Source organism: Chrysochloris asiatica, unplaced genomic scaffold, assembly GCF_000296735.1.
Source record: "Chrysochloris asiatica unplaced genomic scaffold, ChrAsi1.0 scaffold00008, whole genome shotgun sequence".
NCBI classification, from domain to species: Eukaryota; Metazoa; Chordata; class Mammalia; order Afrosoricida; family Chrysochloridae; genus Chrysochloris; species Chrysochloris asiatica.
This window is the reverse complement of record NW_006408526.1, coordinates 30,083,238-30,108,021: the sequence shown is the minus strand read 5'-3', so window position 1 is coordinate 30,108,021 and position 24,784 is coordinate 30,083,238. Positions and strand designations below refer to the sequence as shown.

The window sequence follows — 24,784 nt, the reverse complement described above, 5'->3', positions numbered from 1 at the left end:
TCTCTCATACTTTGGACATATTGTCAGGAGGGACCAATCACTGGAGAAGGATATCATGTTTGGTAAGGTGGAGGGTCAGAGAAAAGGAGGAAGACCCTCAACGAGATGGATTGGCAAAGTGGCAGTGTTGATGGACTCAAGCGTGGCAACAGTAGTGAAATTGGCCCAGGATCGGGCAGTGTTTTCATTTTGCTGTGCATAGGGTCACTATGAGTCGGTACCTACTCGATGGCACCAAACAACAACAACTAGTACCCAGATCAAGAAATAAAACATCCGCCTCCAGAAACCCCCTGCACACTCTTTTCATTCACTACTCCAAGGTGACCAAAACCCTGACCTCTAACAACATAAATTGATTTTGCTATTTCTTGGATCTTATATAAATAGAATTATGCATTATGTTCTTTCTTGGACCTTTTGAGCAATCTTTTGGGGTTGTGGGATTTACTTCCATTGTTAGGCGTGGTTAAGGAGAGCTAGTGATGCAATGGTCAAAAAACTTGGATGCTAATTCAAATGTTGGTAGCTTGAATTCACCAGTAGCTCCACAGGAGAAAGATGTGGCGGTTAGCTTCTGTAATGGTTGCAGCCTTGGAAACCCCATGAGGCAGTTCTACTCTGTCCTGTAGAGTGATTATGAGCCGGACTTGACAGCAATGGATTGGGCATGCTTGCAAGTTGCTCATGCTCACTGTGTATAGTATTCTACTGTGTGACATAGAAACCAATAGCTGTTGAGACCCCATGTATGTCAGAGTAGAACTGTGTTCCATAGGGGCTTCAGTGGCTGATTTTCAGAAAGCAGATCCCCAGGTCTTCCTTCCTAGGTACTTCTGAGTGGACTGGAACTTTCAACCTTTGGGTTAGCAGTTGAACATGTTAATCATTTGTACCACCCAGGAACTATATTTGGATATTTTATTGTATTTATCTAGTTCATTATTAAGGAGTTATGGTTGTTGTTGTTGTTAAGTGCCATTGAGTCAGTTCTGACCCATAGCAACCCTGTACAGGGTTTCCAAGGGTGTAAATCTTTACGGGAGTAGAAAGCCTCATCTTTCTCCCGCGGAGCGGCTGGTAGTTTCGAACCGCTGACCTTAAGGTTCACAGCCCGATTCGTAACCACTACGCTACCAGAGCTCCTTAAGGAGTTATGGTAGTGTGATGGATTATGAGCTAGACTGCTAATTGCAAGGTCAGTAGTTGAATCTTCCAGTCACTCCTTTAGAGGAAAATGAGATTTTTCTGTTCCTGTAAAGATTTACAGCCTCAGAAACCCTATTCAGGGTCACTATGAATTGGAACCGACTGGGTTCCAACTGGCATATGACCACCACCCTGCCAGTTCATTATTAATGGTCAGTAGAATATAACATATCTCATATGAGCAGCCATGATGGAAAACTTTCAGCAGGGAAGGATATGGGTCTTTGGGAGAGTCGATAGCAGAAAAAAGTGAGAATTCTCAGATGTTCTCTTTAAAGAAAATACATAGTCTCCTTTTTCTGGGCTAGGTGTAGAGGCAAGGAAAAGGCTCCTATCAGCTTTTCTCAGCTAGGCTATGGTGAGAGACAGATGTGTCATAATCATTTGTAAGGTGTGCCCCAATAATAATCAAGCACCACTGTTTTTGGAATGATAGTCTTACAAAAGCTTTTTAAGTGTGAGAGGACAGGTGGTGTTCCAGCTAGCACGCATCAATGGCCTCTTGCCTTGATTGACTGGATTATCTTTTATGGAAACTGTGTGGGACAGAGGAGAATGGGTTCTGGGAAGCCCTCCTGGTCACCATGCCTAATGGCAGACTCTGTAGGGGCATCTGTGTGGCCTCCTGGCTCCTTCTGCCTTCTCTTATGACTGCCTCTCACACCAACAATGTTCCAAGTAGCTGGGGATGGGTGTATATAGAAGGCAAAGTGGGGTAAGAGTTCCTGACTGAAGAGCTGATTCATCTTCATCCCACTGGTTTATTGGGGGCAGGGTGTGAGCTCTTAGGACCTAGGGCCATGCTTGAGAGATGTTCCCTGGGGCTCCCCATGGGGATCTTTTTTTCAGGGGTCAGTCCTTTGTACACTTCCTTAATAGGACACCAAATGCTGCACTAGGTGGTCTGAGACCTGATTTTACAGCCCGTTTCTGGCCTCCACAGTCTTAGGGAGTAGGCCAAAGAAAGGCATGTCATTGTTCCTATCACATGCCCATCACTGGGCTAGGATGCAGTTTCCACAATAACCCTGCAATGTGAGGGGACTGAAACAAGAGGTGAAATCACTTGCCCAAAGAAGTGAAGCTATAATGAAAAGCAACCTCCATGGGGTTCTTTCATGAGCCAGTCACTTTATATCCATCATCCCATTCTGTCTTTCTAACATTGTGAACAGCTACTGTTATTATATTGTTGATGTTGTTATTATTGTCATGATGGTTCCCTCTTTTACAAATGAGAAGATTTGAGGCTCTGAAAAGTAAACCCTAGTCCAGGATCACACTGCTGGCCAGTAGAGGAGGGACACCTGCTTGCTTCATGCCCTTAAACACTAACCTAGTACTCCCTGGGACTGGACCAGAACCCAAATCTTCTTCACACCACTGCTCTGCTGCCCTGCAGGGTCAGCTCCCCTCAGGTCTCCTCTGGGCTCTCCCCATGTCTGGTGGCAGTGCCTCCTTCCTCTTTGTCTTTCTTCCCTACCAATGTTCCATCCCGTCTCCATCACAGTCACAACATGGAGAAGGGGAAAAAAAGGACTAGAGAGTGTTGGAACAACTGGAAACACAACCAATTAGGAGGCTCTTGATGATGCCAGAGGGGCTGCAGGTGCACAGCCGGAGGGGCTGCCAGGGCCCTAAGTGTCGTCCTGGCCCTAAGTGTCGTCCTGGCAACCGTGGAGGGAGAGGAGGAGGGCACACTGCCCAGGTGCCTGCTGAGGGACAAGGTCTGTGGGCAGTGGAGCTCCGGCTGTTGCTTGGCAGAGACAGGGTGGAAGTGTAGGACGGGTCCCTGGGAGAGGTCAGACAGAGAACTGACACACAAGGGAGAGCACCACAGAAGAAGTTCTGGGGAAAGAGTGTTCTAAAGGCTAGGGCAGACTGGGCAGAGGTGATGTCGGTGGGGGCTGTAGGCAGCATGAGGAAGCAGCAAGGATGGTTTGTTTTAGAAACTCTTGGAGTCTATGTGCATGTTTCAAGGGGTTCTGAATTTTCAGAGACAATCATAGTCTCAAATATTCTCTCCTAATGTCCTATTGTGGCGCTGGACTGTTAACCACAAGGTCAGCTGTTCAAACCCTATGCAGGGTCACTATGAGTCAGAGCTGACTTGATGTCTCTTAACATTATACCATTATAAACCACCAAATCTTTCTAGAAAGTTCAGTGTCAGAACTATATCTCCCAGATTGCCTTTCATGTTCAAGTGGGACAAATGTCTGTTGTCATATCATGTGTCTGTCTCAGTTTTTATTTTAGAAAATGTATGATCTCTATGCTCAAAACTAATGCCACCCCCGGTCTAAGAAGATTGTAGGAAATGAAACTCGGTTTCTATGGAGGAATTCTAGCATCCTTCCTTTGTACCTCCTCACGCCCTAACTGCTAGGTGCTCCTACTAAATATGATTACATTGTCAGGGCATAGGCACTGCCTTCAAGGCACTTACGGTCTAATGTCCTCACAGATATGGGAAAGATGAACTTGGATTGATGGTCTTAGAAAGGGAGTTGGGATTGGGATATTTCTTAGAAGTATTAAGCGCTGAGGAGTGGGGAGGAGGTTGATGGAGCAGGTTACTCAGGAAGAAATGAGAATTGAGATCATGGGAGGAGCTTCTGGGGCCAGTGGGTGGGAGATGGGAGGGAAGAGGTGATTGATGAAGGGTGAGGTCTGAGGGTGCTGAGGGAGTTGAGCTGATTCACTTCCTTTCTCGTCCCCACGTTTCAGTCTAACCTTATGACATTTGCCACCCCAATGTCTGCTCAGTTTTCAGGGAACCCTACACCGTCCGGGTGGAGGATCAAAGGTCAGTGCGTGGAAACGTGGCCGTCTTCAAGTGCCTCATCCCCTCTTCAGTGCAGGAATACGTTAGCGTTGTGTCCTGGGAGAAAGACACAGTCTCCATCATCCCAGGTAAGAGAGACCTGAGTGGCTGCCACAGACAAAGTATTTAAGGAACGGATCAAATAGAGGCGCCTGAGTTGGTAGTTGAGCTAAACAAGATGTCAAGGTTGGTTCCAGTGAGTGACTTCTTGTTGGTCTAGTGATGCTTCACAACAAGAAGTGTCTTTGGTCTCAACCTGGTACATCTCTGTGTGGGGTGCGAGAGACCTACGTGTCCTGTGTTGGGTGTGTGGAGGTTTTATCAGCACAGGAGCATCCTGCACACCAAAGGAGTGGGACACCATCTTTCTTGACCACCATGACTTGGCTTGGCCTTGCCTTCGGAATGGGAGGCAAGGCTGGAAGCACTTGATCTGTGAAGGATAACGAGGAGCGGAGGAATGCGGGAGCCAGTTTGTGGTCTGTGTTCCTGACTAGTGCCATCCTGCATTGAATGACCAGAGCAGTGAACACTGAACTCATGTAGAGCCAGACTTAAATAAGCATGCTGAATGAGAATGATTATTTTGTTTTGCTTTCCCCCCATGAATTGGCTAAAGACTTGATCAGAATCTAGCCAGCCTTACTCTGTGATTAATGTTGGGAGAATGGTGTAGGTTCACATCAGTAAAGCTGCGGTTATTGAGAAGCTGTCATTATTGTCAACCCCTATGCAAAGGCAACCCCTATCCAATGGGAACCAGGTCTAGAAACTCCAAAAGAGCAGACCTCAAGTCCTCAAAATATCTCTGGATCTCAATTTATATCACTGTGGGTTTCTAGCCCCTCTCCCATCATCTCCGCATGCCATCTTGCTTTTTCTTCCTTTCTCAACCAAAGACCTTTGCTTTCCGTTCTGTAAAGTGGATAAACTTGATTGGATACTCTCTGAGTGCATTAATGTCATATAGATGGTCATATGAAATGATTTTGTTCCCCAAGGTTTGAAGTCTTGGGGAAGACAAGACTTCGATACACGAAATATTGAAAACAGGGGTTCGTCATCCTGCTATACATTAGAATTCAAAAATCACCAATGATGGCCCCAACCCCAAATCATTGGAATCCAAATTTCTCAGGGGTAGAGCCCAGCCATGAGCATTTTGTTAAAGGTCCCTAGATGATTCCAGTGAACAGCCAGGGTGAGAACCACTGCTAATATGTATTACAGCAATGTGGCAGGGTACTTTTCTTAAGATATTAATTTATATTTTGCTCCCAGTATGTTTTCCTTCACTCAGTTCCAAGCAGTGGGCAGGCTTGGCTTCAGAAAACACATGAAGATAGCTGTTCCTCCTGTCTTTGTGAAAGCGTAGACTGATAGGAACGGTTCTGGTGGGTGTCTGGCTGGGTGACCTTCTGAGGGTAAGCAGTAACAACAGGAGAGGAACAATACTGAGAGATGGGCATAGAACTGGAGACTGCTCAGTGGATGGTGCTGGATGAAGGGGCAGGACCACAGGAACAGCTTTATGGGGAACACCACAGGGGATATGCCTGGGACTAAGACCATAAGAAAGTGCCCAGTCTAAGATCCAAAGGGATTGTGTAGGAAAGGCACTACACTGGCGAGGACCAGAGGGATCCTGGACCTCGATACATCCCTGGAGCAAGTTCCAGTTAGAATTAGCTTTAAGTTGATGTAAAGAATATGAAGGAATGTGGTATTTCTTATACACACATGTTTGTTTATTATAGACTCAGATTTATACTCATTAAAATAATAATCATAATATTAAAATGTACTGAGCACTTATTATATGCCAAACACTGAGCTAAGAAACAGACATATATGATCTCCTTTTGTTCTCACAGAAAAGTCCATATCTATATCTTTCCCCTTCTACTTTACAAAAGAAGAAACTGAAGCTCAAAGAAGTAAAGTAACTCTTTCTGGGTTCCCTATCTATTAAGCTGAGGGTAGGGCCTCGAACTCAGGTCTGTTTTTTTTTTTCAACTGGTAGCTTAACTGAACACAGAACTGCCTCTTCACCTGAGACAAGTATGCCCTGTAAAGTGCTACCCTGGGTGCACTGATATATACAACCAGGGCTTTGGTTGGTCTAAACAAAACAAAGCAAAAACAAAACCAAACGCCTTACCATCAAGTCAGTTCTGCCTCAGAGGAGAGAAATCAGTGTTGATCTTTAGGGAACTTTTCATGGAAGCTGTGGACCCATGTAGTAATTAAGAGGATAGGTATCTGGAAGCAGATTACCTGACTTTTAAATTCATTCCACCATTAACTAACTGGGTACATCATTTACCTCCTCTGTGCCCTCATTTCCCCAACTGTAAAATGGGAATAATAGTGTTACTTAGTATATAAGATTGAACTAAGGATAAAATGAGTCAACATGTGTAAAATGTTTAGAACACTGTCTGATACATATTGGGGGACCATTCCTAGATCATATTATTATTATGAGTATTAGGGCAAAGAGAGTGTTGTCTTCCTTGTACATGCTGTTACCTGCTATACTACCATTCTACCATCTAACAGTCTATGACAACCCTCTCTCCCTACTAGACTCAGTTTCCCAAGGTCTGGGACTATGATTCATCCACTCAACCATTGCTCTTAATACACTGTGTTGTATAATTGCGATAAAGGCTCACTAAATATTCAGGCGGTGGATGAATGGGTGGTTGGCTGAACTCTGAAGGAATATGGGGAAGAGCATGGACAAAGGTATTGAAATCAAGATGAACATGGTGGCATAGGGTAGTAAGAAGACCAGATCAGACAGCGTGAAGGAAGGTTAATCTGACTCCTGTGCTTCGGAGCTGGAGGCACCTGAGTTTCCCTCAGGCAGGCCTTGTAGTTGATGCTTCAGGGCTACCTTTGATGTCAAGACTGGGCTGGTGGCCCCACCGGGCATAATTATCAGGAAATAGACTCAGTGCTAATCTGCAGGGCTGTGTTAAACTTTGGTTCTGAAGAACCCCCTTCTCTCCTTTAGCCTTGGAGGATTCCCTCCCCTGTCCAGCCCTCTAGCCCCATCCATAAACATTCTAGATCCTTCTACAGCTACATTTTAGATCCAGACACAGTCTTCCCAAAGCATAGGAATTCAACCAAACACACTCCCTGAGGAATCCATGAGAGCCAAAGAGAGTAGAGTTTGGTTCCCTCACAAGATATCCTGGACTCTATCGGTGAGGGTCCAAACTTGAATCCACATGCGATATGGATTAATTTTGGAAGATGCAAATTGCTTATTGAATTTTGTAAAAATAGGATTTTCTGTTATCCATACTGACTGCAAAGTTGGTCTGAACTGCATGAGTGGCAGTTCAAGCTCACCAGGGTCGCTATGGGTCAGAACTGATTCGATAGCACTTAACAACATACTCACACTCTGCGCAGTGTGTATGGAACCTGTGTGGCAGCTTTTCATGGTGGGGGTAGATTTAATAATTAGGCTGCCCCGAGGCAAAGGAAGGACCCAGGTGCCAGGCTTACTTTCTTCTGACACTTCAGGCTTTTGGAGCAGGGAGAACTGTGTTCACTTTGATCTCTGGGTCTGCAGAATAGGGCTCAGACTCCACCAACCACAGGACTGGAAGGAGCAGGTGTTGGATAGCAGGCGGACTCCCATGTGGGCCAACCGAAGTCCCAGGAGACAGTCCTTTAGAAAGAACAGGTGTCTGGAGAGGAGAAGATCCAGCAGGGTGGGTACAAGCCCCTGAGAGGGAGGAACTGGCCCATCAACACCTCTCTCTGAGGGGATTTGGGAGGTATTAAAGGCTCGGGCCTGTGTAAGCTTTGTGTGTTGGGTATTGGCACAGAGCCTTTGAATTAGGGCAGGTCAGAGTAGCCTTTGGGAGCTGGTACATGTAGCACTAACTGGTTTTTCTCTCAGGGTAGGAAGAGGCTCATGAGTCTGCCCCAGACCTTCCATCCCCATTGGTCATCTTTCTTCAGACCAGCCATTTAAAGATGTGTGTGTCAAAGCACACAGCCTCTCACTCGTGGCCTGGCTGACTCCTACCCCATACTTCTCTTCTGAGGGATTTGGTCTTGAAAGGTGCTGGCTTTCCAGAGTGGGTTGGGTGGGAGTAAGAGGGCGAAGGGCTGTGCATAAGCACAGGTTTAAATTAAGGCCTCCGTGAAGCTGAGATGTGGCTTAATTTCCCATCTGTGTGATCACCATTGCTGTGCCTGGTATTGGATAGACAGGTAAATCCAGTCCTGCTCCTAAAACTTTTAATTTCCACCAGACTCCATTATATCAATGTGGGTTCCTTGTAGGAGTTTCCCAGCATGCTTAGCACCAGCATCCTGACTGGCTGTCTTGGCCCCAGTGTGGAGTTTTAGACAGTGCTCTGATGCAGGCCAGATGTGTCTGCTGGTATTCTGGAAGGTGAGCCCAGATTAGGCCTCCTGTCCATAAGATCAGGGCTTTTGAAGCTGGATTGTCATTATGCTTAGGCGGGGCTGGGAGTGCAGCTGGATGACATGGGTGTTGGGGAGAGGAGAGACAGGGGCCAGGAGGAACCTGATTAGAGGGGTCTTTCTGTAAAGGCCCTCGTAGTACAAGTTTTCCTGTTAGGCAGAACTCCATAATTCCAGCTGACCTTTGTCTAATAGGTTGAAGTAAACCTATCAACCTTTCTTCACCTCTCCCAAGTAATTGTCTCTGGAGCACCAAGTTTCCAAGTTTTCCATGGATTTTCATATCACTTAGCATTTATTTGTGCTTACTTCTCTGCCTGGTCTGCATGGGTCCCCTCGCCTCCAAGTGACATCCTACTCTTCCTTTGTCCTTTAATCTCATTACTTTCCTTGAGACCTTCCCTAAGCCTGCCAGGCTACACACACATTTCTGATAATGTGTCCCTCATTCTGTGTTACATTATAGACAGCTATTTCTGTCTGTCCATTGCAGGAGGGTGTGCATTTATATCGAAATCCCCACAAAAAGATGGCAGGGACAGCATAATGTATGTCACAGAATAATAATAATAATAAGATTAATTATAATACTTTTCATGTATTGAGACCTATTTTGTGTTAGGTTCTTTACATGTATTACCTCTAATCCCCACAATAATACTTTAAAAGAGGTATAATTTTTTTCTTTTATTTGTTTGCCATTTCCCCACCCCCGATTTCATAGATCATGGCATTAAGACTAAGAGAAGTAAATCAACTTTACCAAGGCCATCACTAATAAGGTATGTGGCCTGGGTTTGAGCTGGGATGCTTCAGGTTCCTCTACTTCCTGTTGCTTCTCTAGAGCAGACGCCTCATAAGGTTTCAACTTTCTCCTGCACTTTCCTGGGGACAAAAACATGTCACTGGCCCAGTGTTGACTTCTGGCTGTGTGTGCAGTCACCAGAGGCCTTACCTTTTCTGAAGGGCAACAGATTTCCAGCTTAAAGATCAGTGAACTAAGCAACCAGTCGAACAGGGAGAGTTTACTGCGCACTAGCTCTGTGTTTGGCCCAGGAGGAGAGACTCAGACAGCCATGACTTCTGGGAATTTAGGATTCAGCTCACGTTGTCAGCTCTGATGGACAAGGATGGGTAATCACAAAACAACAAACAAGCAAATATAATCTTGGTTTGGCTTTGGAATGCAGGTGTGGTGTATTCACTGCATTTTGCTCCAGTTGATGTTAAGATCACTTCGTAGACTTTGAGTCTACACCAACTTGGATAGGGGGTGGAGGTAAAGACGAGAGAAAAGGTGGTGCTGGGAAACCAGTTGTCCCACATGAAACAGAATCACTAGTTGTTAGAGCTGCAAGGGGCCCAGTAAGTCCTATAATCAATTCAGTCTTTCCTTCTCTCCCTTTCCTGGTTGTTCTCATGGCACATCATTTGAACTCCTCTTGGGGTGGTACTTTTCTTTTACTACTAGACTTCTTTTCTTCTTTGCCTAGAACCTACCCAGATTTCCGAGTCTCAGTCTACTTCTTCCATGAATGAGGCCATTCCCGGTTTCTGCTGAGAATGGATTTAGAAATCCTCTAGCTCCACCTCCTTCTGTTGCTGTTGTTAGGTGATGTTGAGTTGATTTTGATTTATAGTGATCCGATATGACAGAGTACAACTGTTCCTTAGGGCTTTCTAGGCTGGAATCTTTAAGGAAGCAGATCACCATTTCTTAATTTTGTGGAGCCACTGGGTGGGTTCGAACTGGAACTTTTCAGTTAAGTAACCAAGCACTTAACCATTGTGCCACCAGGACTCCTTCACCTCTTTCTAGGGATCCTTTTCTGAACCCCCTCAGAACTCTGTCAATTCTCTCAAGATTCTAATCATGTTTTGTCCTGTAAAAAAATGTTTTTAATGTCTTATCCCCACTGTGAATCAAGAGTAGGACCCATGTTTTATTCAGCTGTCCCTCTTTCCCAGTGCTCCTAAGAGATGATCGATGCTGATGTTGGTGATGATGATGATGATGATGATGATGAGGCTCCCTCCCCTGGGAATTGTCATGCGGAAGGGAGGAAGGTTGCTGACTTGCCTAAGTTTGGCACCAGCAAAGCCAAAATTAAATCCATCATTGGCTGGGTCTAATTTTCCCAATAACTATTTTCTTCACAAAACTTAACAGTTTTCAAACTGCTTTTATATGATCTCATTTGCTCCTCACTGTTCTCCCATTGTGTTTCTCCTTTTGCAGAGGAGGGAACAAGTACAGTGAGGCTCAGGGTGAAAAGACAAGGTGAAAAGATAAGGAAAATGACAGGAAACATACGTACGAGAGGCTTCTAAAAGTTTGTGGAAAATAAAGTTGAGAGATAATAGGGTTTTTCCAAAAACTTTCTGAAGTCTTTCCCTTGTATTATGACATGCTTGTGTTCAGGGCACTGTGACAGGTACCTGTTAAAATGAATTTCCCCTATAACCTTGGAAGCTAGGCATGGTGTCTCCACTTTTAGGTATAAATGTAATGAGATTCATTTGCTCTGGGTCACACAGCTTGTAAGTGGCAGGACCTGGACTTGACCCTACAGCTTTGCCACTTACCTCCACCCTCCAAAGCCCATGCTGTTTCCAGTCTAACACACATTAGTGACTGCAGGCTGAGGACTGTCCCAAGGATCATGACAATGACATTGTTTTCCTCTTCAAGACAGTTTCAGAGGGAAAAAGGCAACTGTCCCTTAATTTGTTGTTGTCACTTATTTTGGTGGAAGAGGAGGCACACTATTCAAATAGTCTTGTTTCTTACTCAAAACGCTGAGAGAAAACACTGCCTTCTAAAGCTGTTAAAAACTTTACTGATTAGTGATTACAAGGAAGGGTTAAGAAGTAGCAAAGGACACCAATGTTCTTTGCAGTGTTGTTCTCATAGCCAAAATGTGGAAACTACCCACGTGTTATTAATAGATGAATGGGAAAACAAATTGTGCTGTATATACACAATGGAACATTACTCAGTCATAAAGAGAAACGTTTTGATACATGCCTTGGCATGGCTACAACTTGAAAACATGCTGAGACAAAAAAAAAAAAAAAAGCCAGACATTCAAGGACAATAGCTGATGATATCACTTAAAAGAAATATCTAGGATAGCCAAATGCATAGAAACAAAAGCAGATTCCTGGTTGCCAGGGACTGGGGGAGGAGAAAGTGGGGAGAAAAGACGATGTAAAGGGATTCTCTCCTTAATCAAATGGCCTAAAGTTGAGAAGATAACCACAGTGGTAATATTGTTGCAAATTGCCATTGATTCATGGTGACTTGATGCAAAAAGATGAAATTTGCCCTGTGCTGCACCATCTTCATGATGATTGGCTGGGTGGAGTCCATTGCTATGCTATTGTGCAGTGCCTTCTGAGCAGCATTCTGGTGTGATCCATAGGGTTCTTATTGGCTAATTGTTTGGAAGTAGACCTCTAGGCCCTTCTTCCTAGTCTGCTTGAGTCTGGAAGTGCCATAGGTGACCGTGCTGGCATTTGGCATAGCTTCTAGCATCATGACAATATGCATTTACCACACTACAACAATGAGGCGGGTAGTAGTTACTGATAAGCACGGTTATTGGTAATACAGTCATCATTTTTGAAGTGCTTTTGTAACACTAGCCTTTCATGTGTCATTGTTTTTCTTCTTCACAAGTGTTATGATTATCTTCACTTTGCACATGAGGAGCCCAAGGCACAAATAGATCAGTCACTGTCCAAGGCCACACATGAGGATGTGGTGATCTGAACCCAGGGCACTTTGGTTACTCTTAGCAATGGGGCTACTGTGTCCTACCGTTCTTTACTTGTAAAGCCCCTTCACAGACAACATCCTATTGTTGAATCCTCCCAAGCAACTTTTAATGTCACAGAGAAACCATGGCTTGAGGGGACCAAGGGACTTGCCCAAGCTCACAAACCAGTGAGGGGTGCGTCAGAATTCTGACTTTGATCCCTGCACCGTGGGACCTCTCGAGGCCCTGCCTGGAGTGTGTCCCCACAGCGCCCCAGAACCTGGTCCACTATCACAGCAGGCTCTGCTTTGCAGTTACATGCTAGCTGGTTGGTTCTAGAACCATCCACTGCAACTCCTCAGTCAAGCAGAAATGTCTCGTGTTCACCAGGCACCTCTGGCGGTGTGTGCATGTGTCATGTTTTGCTTTTTCATTTAGTTCATGGCAGGTGCTGTATTTCCAGGGCACCTACTGGGTGAATTTCAGCAGATTTAAGACAATTGCAGGCAAACACTCTGCCCTGGGATCCTGCCGCGGCGGTGGACATGAAGCAAGTGGCATTGTTTGGTTAAGTTGGCACCTCTGTAAGTTACCCTGAAATCAGAGTGGAATTCTTTATAGAAGGTTATCCTACACATAAATCATCATTAGACTACCTCATTTTTGTTTAATGCCTACCTAACTGTGCTGTATTCTAAAAATGTGTGTTTAGTGAAGTCAAGGGTTGCAGGGAAATTATAGGGTTTTCAAAAACCCATTTGCTTTGCTGGTGTTCACATCAGAATCAATCTTGCCTTTAGTTCTCAATCTCATTGCAAACATGCAGTACTGCTCGCCGAATTCTGGCATTTAATGTAGGGTAGTATTTATTCAGAAGAAGCCAACGGTGCTTACAGAATGGTGGAGCTATGTATAGATGGCACTGCCTGCCAAGCCTGTGATTTTAAACTCTGTTGTGTATCAATGAGACTTCGCCACCAGAGCCAGAGCCACATGGGGACGCTGCTATGGCTCAGAACAGAGGTCCGCATGGGTGGGCGGCAGGCCGAGTGGCCTGCATTCATAATGGCCACAAGTTTCATCATGTGCCAGCACGTAGAAGGCACTCAGACAATATTTGTTGAATGCCTAGAGTAGGGTTTAACCACAGAGGGAAGATTAGCCCTTTGGATTACATTGCAGTGGGGTGACTTAAAAAGAAGGGACAAATGTTGATTATACTTGGTTCTATGGCTATTAGAAGGAGCTCTGGTAGCGTAGTGGTTATGTATTGGGCTGCTAACCTGAAGGTCAGCAGTTCAAAACTATCAGTGGTTCCGTGGGAGAAAGATGAGACGTTCTGCTCCCGTAAAGGTTTACAGCCCCAGAAACCCTGTGCAGGGTCACTATGAGTCGGAACTGACTCCATGATACTTAACAACAGCATGGCTATTTAGAGGTGTCCTGGTGTGGCACTGTGGGTTAATGCACTGGACTGCAAAGTCAGCTTGAACCACAAGGTCGACAGATCAAGCTCACTAATTGCTCTTTGGAAACCCTATACAGGGTCACTCTGGGTCAGAACCGACTTGATGGTACTTCACAACAACAACAACAAATGGCTATTAGAATAAAACCTTTATTTGCTTCTGTCATAGCAACATGCAGTTACCATGCAGATTCCAACATGCACTTACATGCAGATTCCAAGATAATCCTCAAATAATCAGGGTTATCTTGGAATCTCTTTTTTGATGGAGGGAAGCTGGAGCAATGCTGAAAGGCCATGGATTCTGGTCTCAGGGACACTTGGTTTCAAATCCTGGCCTGATTATTTATTCCTCATATGACCTTGTGCAAGTCCTTTAACCTCTCTGAGGGTCATGACCCTCAAATATGAGGCTTAGAAATGATTTATTTTTTCTCTATATAGAGAATATATGTTTTCATGTATCATACATATAGATATGTATACATATATGTATGTGTATACATATGTATGTATATATATATCACTCTAGGATCAGCACTGGACTGCAAACCTCAAGGTTGGCAGTTCAAACCCACCAACTACTCCTCAGAAACCCCTATATACAGGGTCACTATGAGTTGGAACTGACTCTACGACATTTAACAACAACAGCATATATATATATATATATGTATATATATAATATGTATATGTAATAATTGCAAATAATGGGTATTCCAACACACTTGATTGTACTCATGAGGTACCTGTGCATCAGGGATGGGCAATCATTTTGTCTGGCCCTGTCACAGTACCTGAAGTTCCAGTCATCATATTGCTGTTGTTAAGTGCCGTTGAGTTGGTTCCAACTCATAGTGATCCTGTATAGGGTTCTGAGGAGCATCTGGTGGGTTTAAATCTCTGATCTTGTGGTTTGCAATCAAGTGCTGATCCTACAGTGCCACACCAAGAGTCCAGTAGTCTCATATGCATGTGAAAGTTGAACAGCGAGTAAGGAAGATGGTAAAAGAATTGATGCATTTGAGTTATGGTGTAGGAGAAGAATATTGAAAGTACTGTGGACTTCTAGAAGAATAAACAAACCTGTGCTGCAGGAAGTACAGCCAGAATGCTCCTTAGAAGTCAGGATAATGAGACTTTATCACTCATAATTTGGACATATTAACAGGAAGGACAAGTCCCTGGAGAAGGACATTATGCTTGATAAAGTGGAGAGTCAGTGAAAAACCTTCAATGAGATGGATGGGCACAGTGGCAGCAGTCATGATCTCAAGTGCAGCAACAGTTGTTAAGGACGGCGCAGGACTAGTCAGTGAGTTGGAGCCAACTCATAGACACTCTGTATTGGTTTACCAAGGCTATAAATCTTTATGGAAGCTAAAAGCCTCATCGTTCCCTCATGGAATGACTAGTAGATTTAAATTGCTGACCTTGTGGTTAGCAGCCCTGCTCACAGTCCACTACACTACCCAGGCTCCTTATATATGTGTGTATTTGTTGTTGTTAAGTGCAATTTATATTGACCCTAAATATGGTTTCTAAAGAATAACTGGTAGATTTGAACCATATATATGTATACACACACATGAAGTTCTAGTGTGGCGCTATAGGATAAGCACTGAGCTGCAAAGTTGGTTTGAACAGCAAGGTTGGCAATTCAGACTCACCAGCCACTCCTGAGAAACTCTATACAGAGTTGCTGTGAGTTGGAACCGACTTAGTGGTTCCAACCGACTTAACAACAATAGCATACAAGGTTGCTGGTTCAAACCCACCAGTTACTTCAATATTTCAAGTAGAGACTTGAATATTTTTTTTCACTTCTTTCAGCTTGGGAAATGCTTAGCATGTTCTTCCCTTTTGGTTTTCTAATTCCAGGTCTTTACACATTTCATTGTAATACTTGACTTTATCTTCTAGAGCTACCCTTTGAAATTTTCTGTTCTGCTCTTTCACTTCTTTAATTCTTCATTCACTTTAGCTGGAGAGTAAGTTTCAGAGTCCATTTTAATGTTTATTTTCTTTTCTGTCTTTTAAATGACCTTTTGTTTTCTTCCTGTATGATGTTCTTGATGTCATCCCACAACTCTTTGGGTCTTCCATCATTAGTGTCTAATGCATTAAATCTGTTTTTGTGGTGGTCTCTAAATTCAGGTTCAAATTCATATTTTAACTGTCATGGAGTTGTTTTAATTTTCTTCAGCTTCAACCTGAATTTCCAAATGAGCAATTGATGGTCTGTTCCACAGTTTGCCCTTTGTCTTATTCCACAGATGTAGTCAATTTGATTTCTGTATATTACATCTAATGAGGTCCATGTGTATAGTTGCTTTTATGTTGTTTTAAAAAGGTATTTGCAATGAATAAGTCATTGGACTTGCAAAATTCTGTCACAGGATCTCCAACATCATTTCTATCACCAAGGCCATATTTTCCAACCACTGATCTTTCCTCTTTGTTTCCAACCTTGGCATACCAATCACCGCATCTTGATTGCATGTTTGATCAGATTGAAGCAGTTGGTAGAATTCTTCAATTGTACCATCACTGACGTATTTTGAATAACAGTGATATTAACTGGTCTTCCTTATAGGTGTATGGATATTATCCTATCATAGACAGCACTGTACTTCAAGATAGATCTTGAAATGTTCTTTTTATGAGGAATGCAATGCCATTCCTCTTGAATTTGTCATTCCTGACATAGTAAACCATAAGACTATCAGATTTTAAGTGGCCAATGTCAGTCCATTTTAGCTCCCTATGCCTAGGATATTGATCTTTATGCATTCTATATCACTTTTAGTAACCTCCAGTTTTTATAGGTTAATACTTTGTACATTCCCTGTTCTGATTATTAATGAATGTTTGCAGCTTTTTCTCCTCATTTTGAGTTGTTCCCCATTAGCAAATGAAGGTACCAAAAGCTTTACTCCATTTGCCTCATCACAGTCAACTTTACTTGGAGGAAGGAACTCTTCCCCAGTTGCATTTTGAGTGCCTTCCAACTGAGGGGCCCATCTTCTGACACTTCTGTAAATACATATGTATATATTTTAATTTTTTGCTTGTGCCGGGAACACACACATAGACACACAGATACATGAATTTGGATTTAGTCATATTTCCCTTGAGCCTAGAAGTCCTCTGTTGTTGTTATTAAGTGCCATCGAGTCAGTTCTAACCCATAGTGACCCTGTATAGGGTTTCCAAGGAGCAGCTGGTGAGCTTGAGCTACCAACCTCATGGTTCAAACCAGCTTTGCAGTCTGACGCATTAGCCCACAGTGCCACACCAGGGCTCCAGCAGGCCTCTAGAGGAATGATTTCATAGCAGTACTGTTGAAGGGTAAACGCTGTCATTACTCAGGGCGTCACTTAGCCTTTGGGCTGCTGCTGAGGAAGCAGATCCTCATGGTGAGGCAGAGTCAGGGAAGAAGACCTGATCTACCCTTCAAAGCCCAAGCCCTAACATTATGCTCTTGGCAGACGAGGTCTATTTGGTGTCTTTCTGTGTGCAGACACCTCAGGAGCTCAGACTCAGGCCTTTGTTTGACACCAAGCCCATCTTTCACAGTGGAATATTACATCTGATGAGGTCCATGTGTATAGTTGCTTTTATATTGTATAGTTATATTTTATGTCCAACCAAGTCAGCTGGAACTAGAGAACAATGTTGTGCTTTCCAGTGTGGTAGGCCAGAGGGGCTCTGCAGCTTGACAAAGTCTGTGAGTTAGAAGTGTTTTCTTTATCATCTAGGGACTTCAGATCAGAGCCACGTGGGGCTCAAAATACGTCTGAATTTGCCAGAGTCCTGACAAGTCTTCTGAGGGGTGAGGGAGGGACACATGTGGAAGTGTGTGGCCATGGCGTGACAGTAGGGCCTGGGGCTCTGAATTCAGTTTCTGTGTGGGCACTGGTGCCAGCCAAGGAGTCAGATGAGCTCCGTCTTCTGTGTGGTGGCCTGGTACTCTCTCTGAGCTTTTGTGAAGTGAAGGAAGACATAATGGACAACAGTGGCTGGGACTTCTCTTCCCTGTCTACCTAGAAAGGCAGAGAACTTTAATGGCTCTGTGTCTAGAACGTTCCAGGACCTGCTGTTACTGACACAGCTTTGCAAAGGCAGCTAGATTGCTGAGCCTAGGCAAGGGCATAAACTCCATCAGGGCATGGCTTCACAATGCCATATCTTATGTCAGCGTCACCCCCTAGATCTATCTAAACTGCTACATTGGTATTAGAAACAACAGTCAGTTGATTGAATTTTCAGTTCATTATTTAATTCAACAAATGTTTGTTGAGCACTTCCTGTGCACAAGATGCCATGTTATGTAGACAGTGATTCCCAAGGGTCTTTACTCAAAGAGCTCCAGGGATTTGGAGAAATTCCTTTTTTCCACACACACCAAAGAAACCTGTTTTAATTAAAATATATGTGTTTGTATAAATATGTGTGATGTCATTTGTATATGTTGAATATGCACACATATGTATTCCCTCATCCCAGACACCCTCATACACTCCTGCCTGTGGAAAGGGAGAGACCACCTGTGCTAACCTTCAGAAGGTTCCAGAGCAGAGATTGGAGACAGATAGCGGCTGCCTGTGAAAGGGGCTTGCTTCTGATCAGGGAACACTTAGCTAAGGGGTGTGTCTGGGTGAGCTGGGACCTGTAAAGGTCAAATGTTGACCTTTTCTCATCAACAAAGAAGACAGTTTCCTTCTTCTCTTTATTTCCTGAGAAAGGGCAAAGGTTTACTGGGTCTTATGAATTTATGGGTAGCTTTGGATGCCTCATATTTCTCCCACAGAGCAACTAGAGTGTTTGAACCACCGACCTTTTGGTTAGCAACGCAACACTTAACCCACTAAGCAGGAGTCCTTTTTGGTGCCTGGTGTTAGAACCAGGACTTTGAACTGGTACATTCTGCTATAAATTTGCCTTTCTATACCAGCTATAATAAACCCTGGTAGTGTAGAGGATTATGAGCTGCGCTCTAACTGCAAGGTCAACAGTTCAAACCTACTAGTTGCTTTGTGGGGGAAAAAATGAGGCTTTCTGCTCCTGTTAAGGTTTAAAGCCTTGGAAACCCTATACAGGGTCACTGTGCCTCTGTGGCACACCACCACCACCATACCGGATATCCTGAACCAGAAACTACATGTTAACAGGGTGGATTGTATGCTCATGTATACATCAGAATCACCTGGAGGTCTATAAATATCACAGGCTAGCTTGTTAAAACTATGTGGGATGTGGGATGGAAAGGCAAATTCCCAGTAGGTTGAAACTGAATGAACTGGTTCAAAGTCCTTGTTAGATGTCCTGAGGAGAGCAAACAGTTAAACATTCTCATTCATCCCCCCTTTCTGACTACTGTCCTGTACTCTAGAGCTTGCCAGACAGCCTGTGGGAAGAAGGGCCCCTCCAGAGCATTCCCGAAGCTTGTGTAGCATGGGACTCTAAGGCAAATGAAAGTCTTTTGATTATATGAATGACTTTAATTTCTATTAGGTTTTGGAGTCCTGGTGGCTGCTAACTGAATATTGGTGGCTTGCACCCAGCTAGTAGTTCTATAGGAAAAAGACCTGGTCACATACTTCCAGGAAGATTACCAAAAACTACAGCCAGACCTGCTGCGGTCCAGTTAATTCCAACTCAAAGTGACTCTATAGGACAGAGGAGAACCGCCCCATAGAGTTTTCAAGGCTGCAATCTTTACGAAAGCCGATTGTCTCATCTATCTCTCATGGAGGATTCAAACCACCCACCTTTTGGTTAACAATAGAATGCTTAACCACTGTTCCACTAGGTTTTTTCCATAAAGATCCCAGCCTAGGGGCACTTGTACTCTGCCACATTGGGTCACTATGAGTTGGAATTGATTCAATGGTACCTAACAAAAGCTTATAGCACACTTTCACATATATTACAGTTTGATTCTCATACAATCCTGTGCATTATGAGAATTATTATCCCCATTTACCAATGAGCAAACAGAGCTTCAGAGAGGTTCTGAGATTCCTCCTAGACTTGCTGCCATTGTTGGCTGCCGTTGAGTTAGCTGACTCATGGTGACACCTTGTACAGTGGATTGGATCATTGTGATCCATAGGGTTTTGTTGGCTGTTTTTCAAAAGTAGATCAACAGACCTTTCTTCCTAGTCTTTCTTACTGGACTCTCCACAGAAACCTGCTCAGCATCATAGACACACATAAGCCTCCACTGACAGGTAGTTGGTAGCTGTGTTTGAGATGTACTGGCCAGAAACTAGGGAGAAGAAAAAAAAAAAAAAGTGATGGCAGAGAGGCAGTTCCATGGGCCAGCATTTGTTCATCATCTGGACTATGGCCTAGACACTCTATTGGTCACTTTCACAGATGGGATCTTCCATTTTTAAGGCAGAGCATCTTTGCTCTTTCCTCAGGGCTGTGTTCCAAGATGAATGGAGAAAGTACTTGTCCCACCAGCAGAAATACCACTCTACATTTGTTTCATGTGCTTACCTTGTAAACACCTTTTTGCATTCTTTGATCTCAATTTATTCTTGCTACAGGTGATATCATCCCCATTTGCAGATGGGGAAACTGAGGCTCAGAAAAGTGCATAGCCCAAGGCCACACAGTAGAATGCATTGACGCTGAACCCAGGCTTTCGGTAATCTGGAGGATCATGGCAAAGTACTCACACAGCACTTACAAGCAAGTCTGAATTGCTTGGTACAGACTCAGTCTTTAGTCCTCCAGTATTGCTGTGTTAGCATCCCATTTTACAGAGGAAGAAAATGAAGCACAGAGAGGTGAAGGAACTAGCCCAAGATCACAGAGTATGTAAGAAGTAGAACCAGATTCATTCCCAAACCATCTGGTTCCAGAGTCAGCACCTCACCTTCATGCTGTGATGATGGAGCCTCCTGGTTCCAAGCTCTGGACCAGACTAGCTGCAGAAGAAGGAATGGAAGACCACCAAAGGCAGGCCTCAGTCAGGGACCCAGGTGGTAGATCTGAGGACACCTGAGAGTGGCCAAGTGTCTGGTCTTGAGGTCTCAGTCTGAAGGCCAGGGCCAGGTATGTGACTTCATGTTAGAAGGTGAGTGTCCAGTGTCTGGAGGCTAGATATCCAGGTGTGGCTTCTTCAAGCCTCTCTCTGCTTCTGCCCCCTCTCCTTTGGATCATTTTTCTATAGTCACCAGACCTCCAGAGGGTGATGTTGTTGTTGTTGTTGTTAGGTGCCATCGAGTCAGTATTGACCCATAGCGACCTTATGCACAGCAGAATGCAACACTGCCCGATCCTGGGCCAACCTGAAGGTGATAGGGATTTGTTAAGTGCCATTGAGTCCCTTCCAACTCATAGCAACTATGTATAGGATTTCTGAGGCTGTAAATCTTTGCAGAAGCATATAGATTCAGCTTTCTCCCCTAGAGCAACTGGTGGACTTGAACTGTCGACAGTTTGATTCACAACCAGTGTTTATCCTACAGAACCATTGCACTCCTCTGATAGGAATAGCAGCTAGAAAGGTATGGAGAGTGGGTGTATCACTTAGTCATTTTATGACTTCTATCTGGATATGTTTCCTTATCTGGAATGAGGGTGTACAGATGATCTCTGAGATGCCTTCCAGCTCCGTTCATTTTAACAAATTTTACTGGGTCCCATGCACTTACATAAGGAGCTTTGGTAGTGTAGTGGTTATGAATCAGACTGTGAACCGCAAGGTCAGCAGTTCAAAACTACCAGCTGTTCCATGGGAGAAAGATGAGACTTTCTGCTCCCGTAAAGTTTTATAGCCTCAGAAAGCCTGTGCAGGGTCACCTATGAGTCAGAATGACTCCATGGCACATAACAACAACATGCACCTGCATGGTGCTAGGCACCAGGGATGTGGGGTTAGATCTGAGTCCCTAAGGAGCTTTCAATCTGTAGGCAAGACAGAAACACTAAGTAAACAGCTCCATTATATTTATGTTCATGTCCTTATTTCCTGGGACTACCTGGTGGAGCACGGTAGGATCAGCACTGGACTGCGAACCACAAAGTCAGCAGTTGAAATCCACCAGCTGCTCCTTGGAAACCCTATACAGGGTGGCTTTGAGTCGGAACCAACTCAATGGCACCTAATAACAACAACCATACTAAAACACCACAAGTGGTAGTTTTGGAGAACAAAATTAATTTTCTCCCAGTTCTAGAAGCTAAAAGTTCAGCTTAGGCTCATAGCTATGCTGATTCCTTTTATGGGTCTCTTTCCTGGTTTCCTGGGGCTGCTGGCTATCCTTGGCATTCCTTCCCTTTGCTCCACACAAATGCATAAGCCTCCATTGCCACATGGTGTCTCTCCTGTTTGTGTCTCTGCATCTATTCTGCTCTTTTTATAAGACATCATTCAGAAGGGATTAGGTCTAGGACCCACTGTACTCAGGTATGTTCTCATTAACATAGCACAAGAAAGTCCCTCTTTCCAAACAGGGTGGTGCTCAAAGGTATAGGGTTTAAGACTCCCACATATATTTTTGGGAGACACAATATAATCCACAACAATTCTGTAAACAAAAACAAAAACACCTGTTCCATATGTGCACAAAGACATGTGGACAGGAATCGTCATGGCAGCTGAGTTTGTGTTAACAAAACTTGAGAAGCAAATGAATCAATTAAATCTGGTGTATTCATACAGTGAAATACAATGCTGCAGGGAGAATGCACGAGCTATTGTTATCAGGTGCCCTCAAGTCAATTCAGACTCATAGCAACCCCATGTAACAAAATAAACTGCCCCAGATGGCTTTCTTGGCTGTAATCTCATCAAAGCAGATTGCCAGATCTTTCTTCCTTGGAGTCACTGGTTCAGTTTGAACCACCAACTTTTGGGTTAGCAACTAAGCACTTTAACTGTTGGGCCAAAAGAGCTTATGAATGACCCGAACCCAAACTCATTGCCATCAAGTCAAATTCCAACTCATAGTGGCCTTATAGGACCAAGTAGAACTGCCCCTAGGATTTCCAAAAATGCTTAATAACACAACAACAATCTTTACGGAAGCAGACTGCCACATCTTTCTCCTGCAGAGCAGATGGTGGGTTCAAACTGCCGACCTTTTGGCTGGCAGCTGAGTGTTTAATCACTGTGCCACCAGGGTTCCCTGTATGCATGAACTAGAGCTGTAGGAAATCAGCATGGCCACATCATAAAAAATATATATTAAAGGAAAAAGGCAAACTGCAGGATACATGTGCTATGGACCCATTTGTAGAAAGTTTGAAAACGTGCAAAATGGTGCCAAGTTGTTTACGGATATATAGCAGAAGTTTGTGGCCCTGTAGGATAAGCACCAGACCACAAGGTTGGTTTGAACCACGAATTCACCAGTCAACCCTTGGAAACCCTATAAAGGTCACTATGAGTTGGAGCTGACTCGACGGCACTTAACAACAACCACAACAGAAGTACAACATCATGAGAATGATGAACTCCGCGTTCCGGGGAGTACTTATCTCTTGGGGAGGAGGCAAAGGGAAAGGTTTTAGGAATATCTTATTTCTTAAAATATTTCTTTGGAAAAAAGATCTGAAGAAAATATAGTAAGAAGAAACAGGGGCCGTTTAATATTATTTTTATCCTTTCCTCTATGTGTTTCACGAGGAAAGAAACCATTTCAACACAATGGGCAAAGTGCTTGGAGAGGGGTGGGTCCTGGTGGTGCAGAAGGTTAAGCCCTCATCAGTAAACCAAAAGTAGCACAATTCAAACCCATCAGCAGCTCCATGGGAGAGAAGTGAGGCTGTCTGCTCCCATTAAGATTTACTGCCTCAGAAACCCGGTGGGCGGGGCAGTTCTACTCTGTCCTATGGGGTTGCTTTTGAGTCGAAATTTACTTGACAGTAGTGGGTTTGGGTTTTGGTTTTCATAGGCCATGCTAGAATTAGGGACTTGGAGTGCAGAGACTGGAGATTTGGGACAAAAGTGAGATTTAGGGGCTGCTCCTGAGGTGGGTGTAGGTGTGTTGGGGAGGGGACAGCTGCACATACCAACATTCCAGCTTTACCCTCAGTGACCTGTTTTTCTGCCCCTCTTCCCGGGGACTGCCTCATAGTTAAATAACAACAGTTAAAAATGGTCTGAATATAAGAAGAGGAGAAATGTATCTGCCCTGGGATCCCATTGTAATCTGTTTCCTGGTTTTAATGAGAGTCTGGAGACCCAGCATGAGGCCTCTGAAAATTAAGGATATCGGGAGTATTGATGGGATTGTGAGACCTCCTTGTTCTGATGCTTTCAGAAGAGCTGGGAACCACGAGCCTGCCAGGCATCCCTTTGAGGGTCAGTGTCAGTAGGGGTGGATTACCCAATAAGCAGAGTAAGCATGGGCTTACTTGTGCTTATTTATTAATCTGTAGTGAACAGTCTCACATGTTTTGTTTTGTTTTTTCCCCACCACCTCTTAGTGGTACTCCATCCCTGTCAGGGATTGTAAATGTTAAAAGAGGCTTTGATTCTATAGGAAGGTTCTGTAGGGTTGGGAGACAGACAGATGGTAGCCAGACCTAGAAACAGAATCTTGGATGTGGTGAAAAAATGTGAAACTGTTCACTACAGACTAGTAAGTAAGCACAAGTAAGCCTGTGCCTACCTGGCTTATTGGGTAATCAGACAGAGTGTCAGCAGTCTGCAGACAATCCACCAGGTAGGGAAAAGGGACTTGAGGTGAGGATCAGAGAATTACTAGTCATTGAGATGCCTATACCCAATTCAGCTCAAATTACAAGAGAAAGCTGGAAGCCTAGCAAGCAGGAAAACCTGAGAGAGAAAGGTGAGCTCCTGGGCCACCTGCCCAGGGCCCTGGAGAACAGGGTGGAGGCCCACCCAACAGAGGGTGGGGCTGGGATCACCGGCTGCTTCCTTTTTGCTTTGACTCTTAGAATCACCTACATGAAACTGATTTCCCCTGCCCTTTCTCCATTTCCCTTTCCCTCTTTTTTTTTTTTTTTAAGTTTTTATTTTTTTTTTTTTTTTAAGCAGTGGAGCTATTTCCCCTCAAGACTTGTACCGGGGGA

The 24,784-nt window shown here is 44.1% G+C and overlaps 1 protein-coding gene across 1 annotated transcript in view; it reads left to right on the top strand.

Annotated features, from left to right (window-relative positions):
- DSCAML1 (Down syndrome cell adhesion molecule like 1) overlaps positions 1-24,784 on the top strand; it is a 442,529-nt gene that overhangs the window by 20,457 nt on the left and 397,288 nt on the right. Inside the window, exon 3 of the mRNA XM_006833865.1 lies at positions 3,979-4,125. Coding sequence (XP_006833928.1) covers positions 3,979-4,125 — 147 coding nt within the window. The remainder of the gene's footprint in view (positions 1-3,978; positions 4,126-24,784) is intronic.